The sequence below is a fragment of the Lissotriton helveticus genome, chromosome 10, assembly GCF_964261635.1.
Source record: "Lissotriton helveticus chromosome 10, aLisHel1.1, whole genome shotgun sequence".
NCBI lineage: Eukaryota > Metazoa > Chordata > Amphibia > Caudata > Salamandridae > Lissotriton > Lissotriton helveticus.
Genome location: NC_136071.1, coordinates 796,173,656 through 796,195,763, shown reverse-complemented (window position 1 = coordinate 796,195,763; position 22,108 = coordinate 796,173,656). Strand labels below are relative to the sequence as shown.

At 40.7% G+C, this 22,108-nt stretch overlaps 1 protein-coding gene across 1 annotated transcript in view; it reads left to right on the top strand.

The window, feature by feature from the left end:
- The window catches only part of MTPAP (mitochondrial poly(A) polymerase), a 141,711-nt gene that overhangs the window by 36,251 nt on the left and 83,352 nt on the right, over positions 1–22,108 (top strand). Inside the window, exons 2-4 of the mRNA XM_078663387.1 lie at positions 9,295–9,467; positions 11,065–11,298; positions 21,637–21,861. Of these exons, the coding sequence (XP_078519513.1) occupies positions 9,295–9,467; positions 11,065–11,298; positions 21,637–21,861 (632 nt within the window). The remainder of the gene's footprint in view (positions 1–9,294; positions 9,468–11,064; positions 11,299–21,636; positions 21,862–22,108) is intronic.

The window sequence follows — 22,108 nt, the reverse complement described above, 5'->3', positions numbered from 1 at the left end:
TCCCTTCTATTGCAACATTTTAATAAAGTGTCTGCATTTATTTAAAAAAAAATTTACAACCATTCCGGATGGTTAACACTACTCTTATCTTTGGTAGTCATAGATGCGCGCCGCCTCTTAGTTACCGTTGTTTTGGTCCTTATCTCTCGACCAGGGATACCGCCATGCGCGTCCTCCTTACGTGAGTTGATCTATGTTTAGGCTCGCGCTGTCTGTCCTCACAACTCCTCTGATTGTTGTCAACCATTTTGGTACATATTACTTAGTACATATTATTGAGAATGTGGAAAACTACTCAAGGTTCATAGACGATATATTTTTTATCTGGAACGGAGAGAAGGGTGAATTATTGGAATTCATTGAATGGCTGAATTGCGGGGATCCCAATTTGAAGTTCACCTCCACAATTAGCCAGGAGGAATGTGCCTTTTTAGATATTACCATTAAAAACAGGGATGGCACGTTGTTTGTGGATCTATATGTTAAGCCCACGGATCGTAACACTATGCTCCACTACAACAGTGACCACCCGCGGTGTCAAAAGGATAATATTCCTTTTGGTCAGTTTCTGCGGGTACGCAGAAACTGCACCAATAGACAAGATTTTGAGACCCATGCTGAAAACCTTAAGATTAAATTGCAAAATAGAGGCTATCCCAAGGGCATTATAAAAAAAGCATATAAAAGAGCCAAATTTTACAATAGGGAGGCACTATTTGAAAATAACAATAAAAACAATGAAGAAATGAACAAAATAGTGTTTGTCTCCAACTACTCAGTGATGAGCAACAAAATAAAAAACATAATAAATAGAAATTGGAGTTATTTACAAGACCCAAGCACAGGTACCATTGAAAAACCTCTCTATTCATATAGAAGAAATAGAACAATAAGAAACATGCTGGTAAAAACATATAGGGACAAACCAGAAAATAAACAAATGAGCATAACAACAGGGACTAAGGCGACAGGAACTCACCCATGTAGCTCCTGTATAAACTGCAAAACAATAATGCCAAGCCAAAAAATTGCCCTAAATGGAGGAATACATGTCCCTAAAGAGATGTACAACTGTAAGAGTAAAAATGTTATTTATTTAATAACATGCCCATGTGGCTTAGGGTACATCGGCGAGACGGGCAGGGAAGTAAAAGTAAGGCTGAACGAACACCGTTCAGCTATTAGAACTCAGAAATGTAATGCCCCACTAACAGAGCATTGGATACAGCACAACCATAAAATAGAGGACCTCAGATGGTGTGTGGTGGAAAAAATTACAATGTCAAGAAGAGGCGGTAATTTGGATAAAAAACGCAAAATGAGAGAGCAATTTTTCATGTGTAAATTTAAAACACACTGTGAGGGCCTGAATAACCGGGAAGAATGGGAAAGAATATACCGATAAAATCACGCATAATTAGAAATGAGATATAAAATTATGACAATAGTACCTAATATGCTTCACATGTGGAGGGTTGTTTTATCTCTTCTCAATTGAATAGAAATAAAGAAATTAGCATGCAAATACGCCTAATAACAAATAGAGCAACAGGTACATTGTATCTGCCCTAATATAGTATCCATCAAATCAGGTATACAACACTTTAAGATGGCGCCCATATTCGCGCCCAGTAGTATCCATCCAGCCACCTCCTCTATGTTTAGTGCCCAAAAGAAGAGGAGGTCTGAGACCCGGAAATGGGAGGTCATGCGGTTGAGATTTAGTTTAAAAAGAGAGCGGTCCCGACAATGTGTCTTTCCCACACTCGGAATTTGGAACTGCATCGGTGAAGGAGCCAAACGACCGTAAAATAGGTAAGAGACCCGCATATACAAGGGGGAACGTATAAGTATCGGTAAACATCGGAGATGAGGGCTTAGCGTTACATTCAGGCTTGTGTTATGCCCAAACTAGAGGGAGCGAACGCGATATGATGAGGTGCGTGAGCAGTACAGCGCTAAGAGGCGTAGACGTAATGGGGGTAATATGTACCAAAATGGTTGACAACAATCAGAGGAGTTGTGAGGACAGACAGCGCGAGCCTAAACATAGATCAACTCACGTAAGGAGGACGCGCATGGCGGTATCCCTGGTCGAGAGATAAGGACCAAAACAACGGTAACTAAGAGGCGGCGCGCATCTATGACTACCAAAGATAAGAGTAGTGTTAACCATCCGGAATGGTTGTAAATTTTTTTTTAAATAAATGCAGACACTTTATTAAAATGTTGCAATAGAAGGGAAATAACAGTATAATGTAATACTCTCTCCCAGAACCCTGAGCTCAGAACGACGAGCGAAGGAAGCGCCTTATTATCACGGGAGCTACCAGGATTTATCAACCCCTGGAAATCAGAACTATAAGGTGAGCGTTATAAGGAACAGGAAGGAAAAAACCAATAGCTTGAGTAGGAGTTATGGCCCATGCATGCCCTATTCCTGAACATAGTTCACGTACGCTCTATCCCTGTAGGTAAATTTGAAAGAAACCCTGAAAGTGGAGCTACTAGCTGGAACTGAATATACCTGAAAACAAATAAGGTGAGCTTGCTTTTACCAATAAAAATAAAAAGGTAAAGGGAATAAGAAATGAAACAGGGAATATGGAATTAAAATACATTATTCCCATCATTTCAGATTAATCACTATTTTGAAAACGCTGCGATCATCACAGTGGAATTTACACCGATGCAAAGAGCAGATTATCCGAAATAAGGTGTGTAAATAAATAGGAAAGTTGAGAAAAACCCATCCATAAAAAATAAAGGGTGAAATTAATGTCATTGCCCCGCTTTCCCACAGAGTGAAATTGATAAGAAATTGATAAAAAATTGCCAGAATAAGTGTGAAAAGAACAAAGATAACGCTGAATAACATAAGGTAGGACATGAACTAAAGAAACACAGTATGTCTAAATATTTAAGAATTACATTAATAATTCTGAATAATATCCTTTATGTTGATAGAGCGAGACTATAACTAGCCGCCCAGAAGTTCTTCAAGCAAATATCCCAAGTTACAAGGGATAAATTTTAAGGTATGCAATCGGGTATGATTGCTTGTTTTCCAAAATGGAGGGAAATGTGTGAATGAATGTGCTCATACTCCCCAGAACCTAACTCCCTAGGGGGGTGTCCCTGGTAAAAAGGTAAAATAAGAGGGTTTGTCCCCAGGGGCCACTTTAGTGTTGATAAAGAAAAATGGAACCACAAAAAATGATATGCAAGCACTGAAAAGAGCAAAAAGGGTGGGACAAAGAAATGATAAAACTGTTGTTAAAATAAATATATCCTTATGCTGGTTTTTTCTGTTTACAGATAAGTGTGTATACCAAAATTGTCCTGAGGAAGGTGGGGCACATTGCCAAAAGCCACCGAAACGCGTCGACTACCCCGTGGGGGATGTTTGTGTATAATTTTATAATTATGTATCACTACAACTGATGTTTTCTTTAGTATGTTGATTTGTGCATTTTAGCACTCAGTGATTTGATCAAAAAAAACGTTGAAACTGAAATACCACTGATGTGACGGATATTGCTTTTAACTTTTGAACAATGAATTCATGTTTTTTATGTATTGAACAACCTTTTTAAGGAAATAATTTTAAAATAAAATGTTGATGTTTTTGCACAGAAAATAGATCCTACTTTTGTGGTTCCATTATAGTATTCAGTGGTGAAAAGTATGAGAGTAAACAAGTGACAATGAGTGAATGATTTAACTTCCCCCGCTAGAACCAAGAACCCAGGGAACATTCTTCTCTTTTTCGCATTTATTACCCTGTTCCTGTGGGTGTAGACTATTAGGGTACTCTCTTTCTTTTTGAGATCTGCTTATTCCCTGTTGGTGAAATGTTTGATTGCCGAGAGGACGTACTCCGATTCTCATCTTTCAAAGGAGATAAAATGAGTTTCATTCACATATTCTCAGGTCTCGCCTACACAGCGCGCATGCACTGCATAGAAGGAGACCTTTAGAAATCGATTCGGTTTTTGTGCCAAAAACATGCACGTGTTGAATTGCTTTCAATGGCAACGCATGCACGTTTGGCGATTCCCTTGCGGGAGCGAGCTTTGGCAACATCTGTTCCTAATTAATTTCCAAACAGATGATGGCCAAGGCTCGCTCCCACAAGGAAAACGCTGTGTGTGCTGTCGGCCGCACTTTTCCCCCACCCCCACCCCTCCCACTTGTTTTAGCATGGAGCTCCTGCTAATGGCAAACTTAACCAGGGTGCCAAAATCACCGCTGCATATTTGTTAACAGCAAGTGCAATCAAATACTGGGCACAGCTCCGGCCTGAAACTTAATCTCCAATAACTAATCTTGGCATTAGTAGAGAAATCAATCACTTGCAGCGAAGCAGCGCTCTCCACAGCGAGCGCGCCTTCTGCGATCGTAGGGGGGAGGGGTGGCGAAGGAATAATTCCAAGTCGTACGGAGGCTTCTGTGTGAGCGCCCTGGCTCTTCCCGGGGATGGTATGATCCCTTTCCCCCATGCAGGCTCCAGGTGTTTCTCTGGGAACCAGGAAGGAAACTACGGCTAATTACTGCAAAGTCATTTTAAGGCAGGCTCCAACGAGGGGACGGTTTGGCTGGCAGGGCTGATCAGAGCCCTGATTTCATACAGAAACAGGCCAGGGGATGGTGCGAGGTCTGCCATGTGGGGATGTTGTCCTGTCTGTTGCTTGAATAAACATTTGGGTGCCTTCAGAAGTGCCTTCACCAGGGGACCTGTGCTGCGCCAGGCTGTGCTGCAGGATGGGTACAGCCACAGCTCTGCTGTGACCGGTCTCGTGTTTGATGCATGCGCTGCATCTGTCCCTCCCCCACTCTCTTTCAACCCTCCAGTACTCAGTCACAGAGGTGACAAGCTAACAATTGAACAGTAAGAGCCAAGCTAGAGCCAAGCCAAGGATCTGCCTTGACTCTGGGAGCCCGCGCCGAGCATTGAAAGAAATCACCAGCATGTAAATAAAGCAACAGATGTCATATACAAGATATGATAAAAGGTGCTCCAGACCACGCTGTACTGGGGGATGAATGCGGGTTTCTGCAAGCTTACTGTCCGCTTGAGGTTCCGTTAAAAGTTCGCACAAATAATACATTAATGCGCTAATAAAGATGCCAATAAGTACGAGCCGCTCCGGCACTAAATATTTCGTGACAATGAGTATTAGGCAGTCTCAGAATGTTAGTGTAGCACAACCTGCAGTGCTGGGGTCGTCCACGCCCACCCCTTCAATTACCTCATCACATCCTACCTCAGTTGTTTACTTTTCACGCAGACCCTGCTGCTCTTGGGAAGGGTACCTCCTTAGCACCTCGAGGGATGCATCAATATAGTGCAATGCCACCAGCGTGCCTGATGCTTTACGTGCCCTTTTGCCTCGAGTGCAATCATCCTCCACATGTGCCAATAGCTATGGCTAAACACTTATAAGGTCCCAAAGGCGAGACCCATTGGCTATGCCAATGCTTATTATTGTTCTTGCAAGACCATTTGTGGCTGGAGTTGCTGCTGATACCTCAACAAAACATTACTGCTGTCATCGAACTAAAACATCAGTTCTTAAACTATTGATTTCTGTAGACCCCTAATAAATCACCCAGCTTATGTTATTTATATTTAGAAAAAAATGTTTTTTTATTTCACAAATAAAATATGCTAAGGTTCGTAGTGTGCACCTCACAATTTATAACGTTAATAGTCAGTAGGTAAACACTTTTTTGCAGTACAAATTCAGACTTTGTATTCACATAGTCAGTTACAGTGGCTTTGGAAAATTTGCCTGATCTTTTTTTGCCCAAGGCCCCGTTTGCTGTGGGAGGTCTTGGAGTATCCCAAAGAAAAGGCTGGTTGCAGCACAATGCAAGAACATGCATCGCCACCATCTTCGTCCGTGCATAAGGCCTATGAATCCTAAAGAGGCCTAGAGATTATTGTAAATGGCAATGCAGAACCCCAAACCCTGTAGAAGGGGATACATGTCCCTTTTATAGCATGAGAGACCGTTCCTCAGCCTGCCACTACCTTAAAATGCCTGGACATCCTCCTCCCGTATCCACAGGATAGAGCATTCACCTTTTAAAATTAACTTCATGTAATTTCAGGTAAAAGAAAGGCTTTAAAATACCTTTCAGATCTCTAAAGAAAGATGCAAGAAAGTTGGACACCAGCAAGAACCCAACATGTTGAAGTACCCCAACACATTTGTCTGTTTCTTTGCCTCTTACCACCTCCCTCTTTCCCTCCAATTCTGCAGCATACATGGCCTCACCATTACTCCTTAAGCCCCAACCTTCCAGGCTAGAAACATTTCTACATAATGTACTCCATTATGCATATTGAATCTACTCCATTATCTATATATACGATTACACTGTTGTGACACTCAACTTATGTCTGGACTTTCACAACTTCCCACCTCTACTGTCTGAACCCTTCAGCTTTACTGCCAGTACCTCGCCGGTTGTCCTCAATGACTGCATGGACCACATCCATTTGGGATCCTCTACATTTAACTCACCCACTTTAACCCTTACCTGTTTTTTATCCCCTCTACCCGAACCCCTCTTTCCCATACCTGCCTACAGCACACTCAGTCCCAACACCTCCTGCTTGCCTACCACTGCATCATCATCTTCAGCACGATATACACTGATAACCACGGTCCGCTCCTCTTATTACCTTCCTGGCCCGCACATGGCAGACGTTGAGCTCAGGCAAGGGCTAGTGGTCCCTCTTTGAATTATGGGAGAACGTGCAGGCCAAGACAGGGTATAAGGTTGCACATCTTACCTACCTGTGTTCTTTATCTTTACCTGAGGCCTTCGGTGCTTCTGGGTTCTCTGGCTGTAGTGGCATATACTGCCTACAGCAGAAGGAAGAGGAACAGGCTCTGTGTCATCAGTCTTGGGAGAAGGGGGCTGCCTTACTAGCGATTACTGGTGTATGATGCAATTTCAAACATTTTGAGCATTGTCAAATGACAAAAAAACAAGTTCACCACCTTAGGGAAGGGATTAACAGGGCAGAGGTGTTAATGGCATGGACCTCTGGAAGAAGTGCCATTTCCTGCAGCTGACTTTGCCACATACATCCCCCACTCCCAGCATATGATCTTTATTAATGTTGTGTCTGTGTGTATGTGCACACTCACCCTGTTGGAGGATCCTATGTATGACCAATATAAAGATTAAAATCAAGTACCTAAAACAGACCTACGTTACCCGTGAAAGTCTGAGTTCATTTTGGAGCCGCTACAAAGGCTGCAAGCAGCTTGATGACTTTGGTCTTATCTTTCGCTGAAACTGGCTGCACACATCAATTGTGGTATGGACTTGACCCCCCCTTTTAAGGTATCGCACGATAGACTGCGTTAGCTGTCTGTTAGCAGACCTATTGTAACCAATATACTTGGAGTGGGTATTTGGGTCTTCCCCTTGCTCATAATTTGATGGCTGTCTTGTCTGTCTCCGCCCCTGCTTCTGATTTGATGGCTTGCTTCTCTTTATTCTCTTTTTTTTATCCTTTCAAAGGAGCATTTTTGTTTTTTGACAATTTGATTTGTCTGCTGTTGTATGCTTTCACTTTTGCGTCCAGGGCTTTTCACACTGCATGGGGAATGTCTTTCTTTCCTTTCTGTTGTCACCCGACCCCCCTTCCTCCCCAATTTCCCTCTTTTTATTTTTTTTCTTATTGATTTTCTCTCTACCTGCTTCCCTCCCCAGTGCTGGTGCCCGCAGTGGGCCTCTAATAAAGCAGCAGGTAGACATATTTTAATGGTTTTAAACCATTGTAATATATCTGCCTCGGCATCAGAGGAGGCCATCTCATCATTGGTTTTCTTATGCTTTATAAAAAAAATTACAAGATTGACACTGTGTGTGCGCAAAGCCAGTTGGTTTGAACGCGGGTTTCACTGGCGGAATCTATTGATTTTGCAGTTGATGATTATTTATTTGCCTTTTTCATCTTTTTCTGCTCTGAAATTTACCAGTCAAGGAAATGTACAGCTTCCATGTAGAAGTGGTTATTATGCAGCCAGTACAAGCTCTCACCATTTTCACTTGTGTTTTATACATGTCATTAATTAATTTCAAGCATAATTTTGATGTGCCTGTAGCGAGCGTACATTTTATTCTTAATATTGTCAATGTGTTTTGTGTGACTTTACTGGGTGTCTGTAGTTTGATAGGTAAAAAAGGCTCTGTAAGGTAAATTTGCTGCAGATATGTAGTGATTTTAAGCAGCATGCTTGAATCCTAGCAAGGCCAACTAATCGGTAAATGTGGTTAACTAAATCTGGTGTCACCTTTTTATTTACAGGGCTTGGAAATTGCATATATGCAGTTTAACACTCTACCTAAACATGCAATTGATGTTGATATTCCTAGCATATGCTCCTTTCCCTTGATTGTTCACTATGGGCCGGGTTCCAAAGGCAGTGTTAAATGTTGGATATTTAGGTATTGTAAAATTCCCCAGACTATTTAAATAGATTACTGACTTTTTGGAATTCGCCAAAATCTGCAGTATTATGCAACATAATCTTTCCTAATCATTAACTATCATATATGTTCCTCCTCCTTCAGATTTAATCCTGGTGATTGTCTTCAAATTGTACAGTCTGCAAGATTAACTTCAATTCTGAGAATTTGCTTGAAAATATTTTCTTCTTTCACAGAGAAATTACTATTCCCTGTGTAGAAACTGTATCCCCCAACGCACCTGATATATGGGGATATTCCTTCTCCATTCAAGGTCTTGAAATACACTTACTCTTGCCTTTTGCAAGAGTAATTTTATATGTTTTTCCGGGGCGGAAAATCATCTTCAAAATGTTTCTAGATAATCTTTTTCTTAGAATTTGTGGATGCTCACTCCATGGTGCCACCCTAACCCACTGTCGTCTCCCCAACACATACACTTGCCTATTTCTGACCCACACCTTAGTGCTAAGAGCAGTTCACCTTTGTCAGATTGTCCACTAAGGTCCACCTGCAGGTTTGCCAGTATTGTTTGTGTAAATGGTGAACAGTGTTTAAAAAATGCAAAACTCTTTATTATGCTGCTAAGATTTAAATTAATCCTTCAAATATTTTGTGAGTAGAGACTGTGCATTAAACGAATGCTTTTTTCACATTGTCTAGATGAGAACATAATTTTAGCCATCTATTAACATCCAGTTTGAAGGGTGACAAATTGAGCAATCGTGCTGTAGACCAGTTATTGCATACTTAGTGTGCTTTGATGACTATCACTTGTCAACTGTGTGTTTTTTCTAGGTTCTGAAAGTTGCAGCTCAATTAGGACTTTCAGCAAAGTACTGGAGGAAAGGCAGCAACAAGCAAAGCATACTGTTTTGATTAGTTGTCCAGCCAAGATTAATGAGAAAAAATTCCTCAAATATTTGTCCCAACATGGCACGATCAACACTCACTTCTTTTATGAAAGTTACGTAAGTATGGCTACAGAATAGGTAAAGCACAAAAACTTCAGAGCTCACATTTGTTTGCCCAAATATGGACCCCTGCATGTGTTCGTTTACAAAGCTCTTCAGCAGTACAAGTGGCCTTCCTAAAAGCCTAAACTGTTCAGACTTTCTCACCTGTCTCCCATGAACATATAGAAGAAAGTCAATATTTGCACCAATAGTGCTAGAATGTTACGTTTTTTAACTCCTGTACAAATGCCTTGCACACCAATTTACTGCCTGGTGCTTTCACAGGTGAATTAACAAAGGAAGCTGCTTTTATTGCTTGAGTAGGCAAGGTGATCACACCTTTTAAAAGTAGTATGTTCCTCCAAAGACAAAAATCTCCTCAGGGAAGGAGCTTGTCAAATCTATAGTTGCAGGCATTTTTCAGGCTGCTGGTACCACACTGGAAATGTGCTTTCCTCCTCTAGTTATACTGTTGGATTTGTTGGAGAGATACTTCCAAGGACTCATGTTCATGGAACATAGAGCACAATTATCGTTATCATCCAGAACTTAACAAACTGGTAACTTATATTGTAAGCTCATAAAGAGACAAGAAATGAAAGCAGGTATGAACAAATACTGTGAACAGCAGTAAAGTGTGCAGCTTTTGTGCTTTAAAAATTGTAATCAGGGCAATGATATGAAGGCACTAGAAGCCTGCTAGAACTGTAAAAGGCCATCTTCCTACTATTCGTAACCTTCAGTTTTACCATGGCTCTCCTACTTCTCGCTCTAAAAGGCATAATATTTTTGAAATCGAGTTCTCCTGCTGCCCTGACCCTTTTAATGGCATTCATTTCATTTTAACTCTGGCTGTGTAAAGTTTACATATTGCTCCATGCTGGTGAGGAGTAGTCATTTCAAATGGACCAAGGATTTGTAAAATATTCTTACGTCATCTTTCTTATTGGCTTCTAAATTCCGAAAACCATTTGTTGGATGAGCCCACTAATTGCAAGTCACCAGTTCCAGTAGGTATTTGTACGTAAAGTATAGTAACTTAAATTCCTCTGAAGGCCTTTGATTTACTCATGTGTGTGTGTGTGTCTTTGTGTGTGTGTGTCTTTGTGTGTGTGTGTCTTTGTGTGTGTGTGTCTTTGATCACGCTGAAACTTGTTCTGCCGAAAGAATAACCTGGAGTATGTTTTAACTGTCTTACAAAGGATATTGACTGAGATACTCTTTTGTCCAAGGAGCATCAATAGCTCAAATAGTCACAGGCTTTGCATCTAGTGCTGAGCAGTCTGATTATCTGTGGCAAAGGATCTAGAACTCCATTTATCCTTGCTGTTCACATAGCCCCAAATGACCTGTCCCTATTTTTCTTATTTGGCTTCTTACCCGTGGACATTTTATTTCCGTTACTAATGTGTCTGTACTACGAATAGAAGTGATTACACATTTAGTAGCGTAAGTTGGCGGTGATACAATGCAATTGATACAGTTTATCAGACTCTTATGTCTTGGGTGGTGTAAAACTTGTTATGTACATTTCCATTCTTTCAGCAAAGTGAAATCAAAAGACTACAAGTTGTACATCTTTGAATCTGAATCTTGTCCTTTCTTTTTGCAGGGCACCAATGCTGTGGTTGAATTTTCAAAACTCGACAGCATTGAGTCACTATTTTCCAGAGCTAGTATCCCAATAATTAAAGAAGATTGTGTAGTGCCATTCAAATCGAGGCTTTTTACTATAAAATCAACTACCTTATTAGAGCAAGCTGCTAACCAAAAACCTGTTGGGTGCCGGAAGCAGTCAACAATCCCCATCAATGAACTCATTACAAAGCTTTCCAGTGCGGCAAATGTAAGTATACCAGTGAGTGGGAATTTTTGTTTCTTTTTAACATACTTCGGGATTGAATAAGTATGGATGGTAAGCTTGTGAACGGTTTTAGCATGTGAGTAAAGTCCAGGGGCCGAGGTCAGTTGTTCACTGCTGTGACTTTCGTTTCTAAATGTATCTCTGTTTTTTCAGACAGATCATCAAATAAGACGTTTCTCTAAATCCAGGGGGGGCAAATACCTGTTTGTACCTTTGGGTATTAAACTGCAAAACTAAGTGCTTGATGATATGGCTGCATTACTCTACCTTCTTCTTGATATCATGGGTCATTGGAGCTGATATGGTCCTGATATAGATGCAGTGTGAGGGCTATGTGACAAAACGCTGGGTGCAAATTGCACAACTCCTGGCCAAGGAAGCCACTGTCTCAATAGATGCATCCCACCCTGTGAGGAAAACTGTTAGTAATTTTCATTGGCCCATTTTGCAGGAGAGTTTAGTTTGCTATGCAGGACTTTCTGGTTGTCTTTTGCTACTCAAGAAGAAAAGGTATAACATAATTGTGTGTTTTACTTTTACATATTATAAATCGTGGCCATGAGGAATAGTATATGATAACTTAGGGCCTGATTACAATGGTGGTGAGACCGCCACCGACAGCCTGTTGGTGGTGTTCTCATCGCCATTGTAAGCTGATTTCACTTCCGCCATATTAGAATGGGGGGCGTTTTGTTGGCGGTCTGAACGACCGACCACAGTTCGAACGTTGGAGGGGAATCTTATCCCACAACGGTAGCGGTGCCTACCAGGCACCACCGTAGGGATTACAATGTCCCTTTCCGCCCCCATTTTTAGGGTGGTTAACCTGCCATGAACAGGCAGACAGATGGGGACTTTGGTGGCCCGTAGCAAGCTCCCCCTCTCCTGCCCTAAGCTGTGGGCACTGGGGGGCACTGCATGGTGCCTGCCACGTAGTGAGGGATATGTCAGGTGTCCCGATTTTTGCTATGGGCACTGGGGGGCTTTGAATAGTGCCTGCCACGTGGTGAGGGGATATGTCAGGTGTTCCTATTTTGCATTGCGGCGGGTGGTGCAGCCAGCAGCACCCGCCCCAATGCAAAACATAGGCATTGCGACTGCCGTGGTCGAGGTCGCATTGTAATGCCTCTTACAGCAAGTACCCAGCAACAAGTCTTCTCTTTATGTCAGCCTAGCATGTGATGTGCCTGATGGAGGAATGGCACTATCAGGTTCCCCATAACATTAAGGATTGGCGGGGGAAGTATCCTACATTAATATCCTCCTTGTCGGTTTCAGTGCTTAACCATCTTCCACGCCCTCTTCTTTCCTAAGCTCACTCTCTCCAATTATGATCTTCCCCTTCCTTTCATGCCTTCTTTCCTGGGTCTTCTTTTAGTTTAGATATTTGTTTCCAATCCTGCCGTTGTTGCATTGACCATCTCATTTGCGTTGTCCCTTTGACAATGACCTCACTATGGTTCCATGTAAAGGGCAAACATATTTTTCAGTGGTGGGTGCCACCTGAAACAGCTAAATAAATAAACACATAAATAAATATTGCATTCCAGCCAAAAGGATATTGTTGTTTTGTTCTAAAAAGCATTGGATCCCACTTTTATTCTTAATTTTAGGCCTTTATCATGGAAGAAGTCTTTGCACCGTTACTTGAGTATTTGAAATATAATATTTTACAATTTGATATTTTTTTTAATATGACGTTTTTGCGTAATAAACTTTTTATTGAAGAAATTAAGTTAACCCAACTCTGGTAATATTCTCAGATTGACCTGTGACAATTGACACCATAGACCGTGTCACCCTCGTTACGTATTTGAATGACAAGGTCAGAGGATGTAGCCTAACGGTTAGGGCGATGGATTTCAAATCTGGGGACTCTGGTTCGATTCGCGACGACGCTCAACATCCTGTGATTCTGGGCAAATCACTTATTCTCCCCGTGCCTAACAAAAATTAATGTGTCCTCATGTAACACAACTTGTGCTCATGTAAAGCGCTCTGATACCTGATTTCAGGTCACGTTTGCGCTATATAAAACTTCGAGAAAGAACAAGGGATGGTTTTGGATTGAACCTATTCCTTTCTTTCAGGTAGAGTCCAGTAATTGCAATTGAGACCATTCATATCCCCAACTCTTTACCGTCTTACTGAGCCGCCCATGTCTAAACGCTAATCTTCTCTTCTTCAGTACTTATCCTTGGCGGGTTTAATCAGAGGGTATGGTCGGAGGTGTCCACTTATTCATGGGTCACAAGCTTGTTCATAGTTGGAATGGATGTGTGCTCCTTCTCACATTAACTTGAAGACTTTGTACTTCTGGTTGATTGATCACTTTCAGCTGACAAGAGCCATCATACAGTTTTAACGTTAACTGGTAAGGTAAAAATCTAACCGGTTAGGATGGGTGGTACTATACTGAATTGTGCGAGAGTCAAATTGTGGATTTTTTTCTCACTCTGTATTTGGCAGTGTCCCAATCTCCATATTTTTTCAGCCAGATTTAAGACCTGTATTCTTCACAGATGTTTGCCACTTTAGGTTGTAGACAGTAGGTTTGCATCGTCAAATGGATTGTGTGCTAAGCCATAGTGGAGTGCTTGTTTGGAAGGGTGTTGTACTTGATATGAACCATTGTGGTGAAATGTTTTGTGTCATCCATGGGACTCTTATTGTGTTTTGGGTTGCCGCACTTGGCATTGTGGCGGAGGAAGGGTATGCGAGAGGTAGATCAGACTTTTAGAAGATTTACTCTGCAGGTTCAATATTGATTTTGCTTATTATATCTAAATGATTTTCAGTCATCCTTTGTACTATGGACTGCACTAAGAACACCTACCTTAGTAGACTTGTGGGTTTGGAAATGAGAGAGATGGGTCAGAGGAACAGAAGAGCCTGGATAGTTCTTTAAATATTTGTAGCAATTTACTATTGTTTTCCTCTTTTATTTTGAGGTATTTTATGTGTGGATTTCTTTGAGTAATGAGTACTTAGATAGGTTGCTCCCCACATGTCACCCATCTATTTGATTGTAGTTATTTTGTATTGTCTTGAGGTTTGACTTGTCTGTCTTTTTATGTTATGTTTTATTTTCTATGTTAATTTGTTATTTTCCAAAGTGAAAGAAGTTTGTTTTTATTATCTTATTAACCTGGTGCCAAACGAAGACTTCGGTATTCCTGGTGGCGAGTTCTTGTTGCAATGGGCAATAGTAGTCATAATTATGAATCACTGGGGAAAGAGAGACTTGGAACTTGCAACGAACAAAGTCGGTCATCTTTTCTGTACAATGGCCGGTCATGTATATGCGGTCATGCCATTGTGCCGTGCCATGTGCGAACACTCTAACTTCCTTCACAGATCTTGAAGTTAAATGGGAGACGGGTCCAGAGATGCAGGTTTCTGATATTGATTTGAAAAAGATCCTAGCAAACTTACCTGCTTCCAAAAAAGAATGTTAATGAAGCACACCCTAACTACAATTATTCATGGTCTTGACAATCACAAGAATGTAAAATGGAGTTGTTCTATGTTTTTATATATATGCACAATGTTAATAATGGCATAAACTGATCCAGAATTCCACCAGGACAAGATGACCAGATCACGATGCTTGAGTGTATAATTTTCTTTTATTTCCTGTTCTTTTGTAAAGTTATATCCAGACGTGAAATGCAGCCAACACGTGTTTCGTCTGTACACAGTTAGTACTTAGACTTTCTCAAGGCTATGATCTGATTCTTCAGAGAATCACAAGTCATGTAATGAGTATGACACCACGCATATCCTATTGGGAGCAAGTCCACACAAAGAACACTCTGTATCCAGAGCGATCAGAATTAGGCATCAAGAAGGGATAGGAGTTCCTCTAGTAGATGGAACTTCTTGTAGTCTTTGGTCCCCTCAGCCACAGGTGCATAAAGACTCCTTAGTAATCCTCTCAATATATGTGGTGGTAAGCGCAAAGGTGGAGATTGTGTGGCCCCCAGTGAAGTTAAAACATCATCTAACATGACCTAAGCAACTGATACTGCGATGTCCACGCACGAAGGACCGACCCTATCACGTTGTGTTCTTCAAAAGTAAGTAGGACGTCAGAAAGCAAAACGCCTGATAACGCGGCTCCAGTCAACCTACCTGCTGATTCCCAAAATGCTAGATTTAAATTAATTCATTTTTATTTTCTTCGTAGAGCCTACCTTACACCTGGTAAGATTAATAAGATCTGTCCTGCTGATGCTGCTGCAGCAGCATGGCCAATATGCCGGGAATTAGGATCAGAATAAATCCAAGTGAGGTGGTCCTACCCATCTTTGAATGGCTATTAAGAGGTGGTGGGGGACTGTGTCAATGAGGTCATGCAACAGGAAATCTCTTGCACACCTCTTGCTTGTCTCCTTTGGGAGTTAACCACGCCCTAAAAAGCGGAAAACCACTACTAGATTGGGATGATGTGGCATGGATTCTTGCAAAAAGAGAGTTGACAAAACATTGGAAATCTGCTGGGAGACCTCAAGTGCTTAGATGGAGGGAAGAGCAAGTAAATGGGCTAGACCTGAGAGTATTGTATTGTTTCATGAATTGAAAAAAGGGTGAGGGAAAGAAAAATCAGGCTAGAGCATGGGAACATTTCGTTGATAACCTTCAAGCTCCGGACGTAGGTTTAGATGCATCGGACAGTTCTTAGAATGTGCAGGAAGATTCTGAGAGAGGAAGTAATTGACTTTAATGAAGAAGCTTTTGGTGTGAAGGGAGCTAAAAATCTGACAGCTTGGTAAGGGGTAACTGGTTGGGGCGTAGTTGTTTGTTAATTGCTTGCTGTTGAGAAGAAATGGCATGTTTTAATTTGTATGCATTTGAGTTGCAAAAGTTTGAAAGGTGCACATTTTTTAGTTGTTTTGGAATGTATTACAAGTCGAGTTCTGGTAGGATTGAGACATGATCAATTTTAATGAGTGGTCTACTTTTATTTTTTGTTGATTGTTCAAATTTGCAGCCGATGCCAACACTTTTGGTCTCCTTCGTGCTATAAAAGCAGAACAGACCTGGGTAGTCCTTTCTTCACGTTTTTATTTCTGTATGGAGAGGGCATTTTATAAATATTGCTGTTTCTTTTGTTGTATGGCAATTGGATATTAAATGTTGAGGGCCCCCCTCCCTGAAATCATTTGAAAAATGGTTTGGCATATTAATTGTTTGCCTGTGTAATCCCTTTATGCTCCATTCTTTGGTTTTTCATCCTTGTAGCTGCAGCAATATACGGTGTTTAGATTTTTGTACCTCCTTATTTCAACTTATCACCTGGTCACCTTGTGCCTTTTGATGTAATTTGCGGTTAATCTCAGTTGGAGTCTCTTAACTTATCATTGCCCTATGTGATTAGGTCACATTTCTTTTACCAAGGCAATGTAAAATGTAACTCTTTGGGGCTCCCACAAGTAGAGGTTTATGGGGTGGACTTGAACTCATCTATCCCAATTCGTCTCTGCTTCTAGGAATGAACTATACCAGGCCAGAGCTCTGCTACTTATTTTTTCCCCAAAGGGCCAACTATTGTGCAAGTATATCGGCTCAGCTCTCTTACACATTCCCAGCCCATTCTCTTGTCTCATTGTGTCATTCTCCTTGTGAGTCTGTGCTGGTTCCAAATCTTTGCTGTTATAAGGTTCATCCCTCATTCTGTGAATGGAGCTCCTCCCAAATACTTCCTCTCCTCAATTAGACAAACTTTAACAAATGTGCAAGTGCTAGGGCAGGAAGTCAAAGAGAACATGCAGAGAGTAGGGTGGTAAGTTGAACTTAACTTTTCTGAATAATCTTTCTTGCACTGGAAATTGTACAAAGATGATGTGTGTTGTAGTTTTGGAATGCTAGTTAGAAAATAACATGCAAGTTGGCATGGTTTTGAATGCAGTGGTTAGGGTTGGACGAAAATTGTTTGTAATGACAAGTTGTTTTTCTGATGGATATTTCAGACTTTAGATTTCTAACCTTGTCAATCTTTCCAGGCATCAGACTGCATCTGGCAAACATCAGCAATAGCTTCTGTGTGGCCACAGGTGGCACCATTGGCCTGTGTTGCGTGCCATCTAGTATACAAGGACAAATAGCTATATATTAGTACCACCCCTAACCCCATATCCTCTTTTTCTTTACCCTTTAATGCGGACCTGGAGCTCCATTCCTTTTGATATTTTATCGAAATCCTTTTCTTGTGAAATTTTGACAGTTGTGCTGGGATGTAGCCTCTAAAAATTACGGTTTTCAAAGCATGCTACGCGTGCCAGAAGTGGATGTTGGTTATGGATTGAACCAACGCCTTCATGTGATGCTGTGCCAGTAAAAAGAATTCCAAGTCCCGTAGCATATGTCTCTGATGAACCCCAAACCACCAGGGAGCACAAAATCAAACTCCATGTCTCTGAGCCCAAAAAATATGTTCAATCCTGATCCCAAGGTCATTCCTGGTCAAGATCGCTTTCGTCGTGTAGGCGAAGTTATTGACAAGTCAAAAAAGAAGCCTAGGAAATATATGTAAGGTTCTAAGGTGGCTAGATGCTCCCCATCTCAAGAGAGATCTTGCATTCGGTGTTCGTGAAAACAAACACTGGTTTCACCGTCTTCTTAGTACCAGGTACCAGTTGCCAAACCTGGAGCTAATGTACCACAAACTCCATGCCCATTATCAACTCTGCAGCAACGACACTATGCTGCAGCTATTCAAACTGACTCCAGGCCCCCACTGCCGTGCTGTGTGGCCCATGGACTCAATGGCAGTTCCCGTTGAATTTTCACAGGCGGCCCTCCCCAAATGACCACGGATTAAGTCAACCCCTCCCCTCCCCCCCCCCCCCCCCCACCACCCCCCCTTCCATCAACATGTTATGAAGCCACCCCTAAGCTGCAGGCCTCGCTGGATGTCCTGGTTTTTGCTCTGGCCCTGGCTTCAGATGCTTCCTTGACTTGCATGCAAGATATGGCTAAAAGAATCATTGACAGAAACTAACCATCAAATATAATTCAGAAAGCAAAAGGTAAAATACCATAAGTGATCAGGAATTCTCCCGTCAAAAAAAAGAAACACAAACGAGCTTTCTAAACAATGTATCAATTATTATGCCATATAGCACTGATGGTAATGATGTCTATGCAATAATCAAGAGGCCTTGAAGGGTATTAAGTGCTGACACAAACTTAAGATGTTGTGACTTCCAAAACATTGCTAGTACATAAGTGTAGAAGCACAATTAGATATGTAAATTGTCTCCAAGTTTCTTAACACCTCTCCCATAAGATGTCATCCAAACAGAACATGATAAAATCCTAGATACCAATTTGTGATCTTTGGAACTCCCTTCCTATTTCATCATTGACTTCTCAGACACTCTATAATGCAATTTGTTTGAGGTAATTTACGTTATATTTTTATGATTTATTTATATGCTCTTTTACTTTGGAATTATAGTTCTTTCTACCTCTTTGCCAGTATCTACTTAACTCCCTACTTATTAAGCATTATTACCATTAACTTTAGTCACACTTCTAAGTACTAGTACTAGTATAGGTTTTCACTCCTCATTTACAATAATTGCCATTTAGTTTCATTTTGCCACCTGTTACTTTATTTCCCTGCTGTACGTTTATTTTCTTTTTTGATAACGGTTTCTTATTTTTATCTTAATTATAGAAGGAAAAGCATGAGTGTACAAACAATACAAGTCACCTGGCTAGCAATAAAATGTCATCATAAAAAATGATGACAAAAAGATTATAACATTTATAGAACAGGTAATTATGAAGGCCAAACCATGGTTACATTTAGAATTAAGTACACACTAAAGTGAAATGGAAACCATTATACTTATTAATTGTGTGTGTGTGTGTATGTGTGTGTGTATATATATAATATATATATATATAGAGAGAGATCTGTACATTGTAATTAACAATGCCTATAAGAGGGAGTTAAATAACATTAATTAAATTCATAGTTTTGGTTATGGCCACTTCCTTTGCATTCATTTACTTTCTTTCCCTCAAATTTCCTCTTCTCCATGGTAGCCATATGGCATCCTTACCTCTTTGCACTGATCTCAGCTACGATTGATTTTCCTGGCTGAGATGTCACTTCTAAGCATGAAAAACCTTTGTCCTGGAAATTAATAGGTACTTAACTGTTATGCACGATTTATCAGTTCTACTACATGCATTGCATTCACTTTGAATATATCTTCTTGCATCGACTTTACCGTAAGTCTCAGTTTTCTCTCTTTTCTTGTCCTTCATCACTTGGTTCTGTGTTCCTTGCACATTTTGTTGGGACTCTTATATTAACTGTCACATACAGGATTATGATGACTTTCTGTGTTCGACATTCCTTATATTTTATAGTACTAGCTGCATGTTATCATTACAGGCTCTTCCACCTCTTTCTCGCTTATGCTTTTTCCTTTGGTTCTCTCTTCTGTCATTCTGCTGGTACCCGCACTCGGCGGCACATGAGAGCCCTTCAATTAATCCAGCTTCTGCAATAGTCCCAACATTGTGGGGAACTTTCAGATAAGACCCATGTTTCCAACAAGGATATAGGGGACCTCCAGTGGTGGATGATGGACTTCAATTGGAAGCCAATCGGACCTGTGGCAGACAGTTCTTCGTACCCTTTTAGAAGTCCCATTGGTAGCAGTGCCATCATCGCTCAGTAGGTAAAAGAAAGGTCATCTCGACAAGGTGAAGATCAGAGACCTGTAGTTTCTGGTGTAGCAGCTCTGCCATATAAATCTCCTTAAGCTGCATGCAATCCTTCTGACTCTTAAGGCCTTTCTGCATTCCAGGAAGGGTGGGTTATTCCAAGTGCTAACCGAAATCAGGATCACAATGTGTTTCTGTATTAAGCAGGGAGGCTTGGGGGCCACCGGCTCTCTTTCTGGAACCGCTGAGGTTGTGGCACTAGATTGCACTTCAGTGGCTCTTCCTGTTGGTCCGTCATCTAACCACCTCCCTCAACATGAGGACAAATGAACTAAGCAGCAATAGTGTCATAATTTTCATAGACCGGACAGAGTTGTGACGGATGGCAGTGTCACCACCTGCTGGTGTACAGGAGCTCTTGCAAAGATTTCCAGATCCATTCTGACACTGAGGATATTTTCAGGTTCAGAAGTGTGCAACTACAGTGTCCGCCAGAAAGAGTGTTGCTGGAGGTAAGTAGGTTATTTCTCCTGTCCTAGCCTCGAGTAAAGATAGTGTATTCTAAGTATGAGTCATAGGGTCTGTTCTGTGCGCTGCTAGATCGTGACCATGGATTTAATACTTAACAGACATTTGTTTCCACCTACAAACTAGTGCTACATTTTTAATATTATCATCTAAATTATTTATTTATTGTTCTGTTTTTTCCTTCAAAGCCATTTGTAGATTTATGAAACACCTACAGATCTACTTAGGAAAGGAGAAATAAGTAAACCTGAAGTGACTTTGTTAGCTGTGTTGAAATATGAATATTATTATAATAATATAATATTAATTGAAATATCATTGCTTTCTAGAGTGGAAAAAACGTGTTTAAGGCTTAGCCATTCAATACAAAAGGCTTTGGCTCTATTGTAATATATCCCATAGAGCATTTGCCATTTCAGGCATTATTTTATGATTTGTGTACTATCCTATCCTCAAAATGCCCCTTGATGTTAAAGTTCTTAACTTTTTAAATCTTGAGGTCTTCATTTTGCAGTGACAGATACAAATCAAAATCTGAAAAAACACTGCTAATGTTTCCCTTGGAGTCAGAAAAAAGTCCAGCTGAAGCCTTGTACTTCAGTTGCCATTTCCCTTGACATAACATAGATTTTGGTGAGTGTCTCCTTTGTTAAAGGCAGTGTTTTATTTGCAGTTAAAAACAGAGTGCTAAAACACATGACTGTTTAGTTGTAGAAGAATTTAAAGAGGGTGAATGTTGTATATTTATACTTTATTCAATATGGCTACTTGGTGTCTGTAGACCTTTCTTAGTGTTTCTATCTACTCAACCTCCCATAGTACCTAAGAGTGTTCTATCTGGTATGTGAGGATTCCAGCCTTGGCAGTTGATGGTATGGTGAGCTGTGAGGTTTACTGCTCTGCTGTGCTATCTTGTACTATCTTAATAAATCTATCTTAATAACTTTAAGATGTGTCCTGCTGCCTACCTAATCTACTTACAACAGTGACGTTTTATCAGAAGGTTTTAACCATTTAAATAATATGTTATGTTATCACATGTTCACATTATGGACCCTCTGTCTTTTTTTAATATATAATATGTGCTCCATTTTTGTCAACTAGATTGAAGAGCAGCTGTCCTGTTTGGTTGATGAGTACCAACTCACCGAAGAGAATACTAGGCTACGCTTTCTGGTCAGCTCGCTGATAAATGATGTTGTGACAGCATATTTTCCAGAATCCACAGTGAAACCATTTGGCTCAACAGTGAACTCTTTCGGCAAATTGGGATGTGATCTAGACTTGTTTCTGGATCTGGATGACATTAGAAAGAGTGCCATCGGCAAAGTAAGCGTTAACAAAGTGACTGTGAAATGGAGATTGGCCTCAAATTAAATAATAAATGTTTGTTTTTCAATATTTTCATCTTCAGTTCCCTGATACCAAGGGAGCATGCTTATCATTTGTAGCAGCTACTGAAGCACAAAGTGTGTGAACTTATTTGAGACCTTTGACTTGATTATTATAAATTGACGGTGTAGTTAGGTAAAAATCCTAAACTTTAAAAATATTTTTTAAAAATGAAAATCACCAG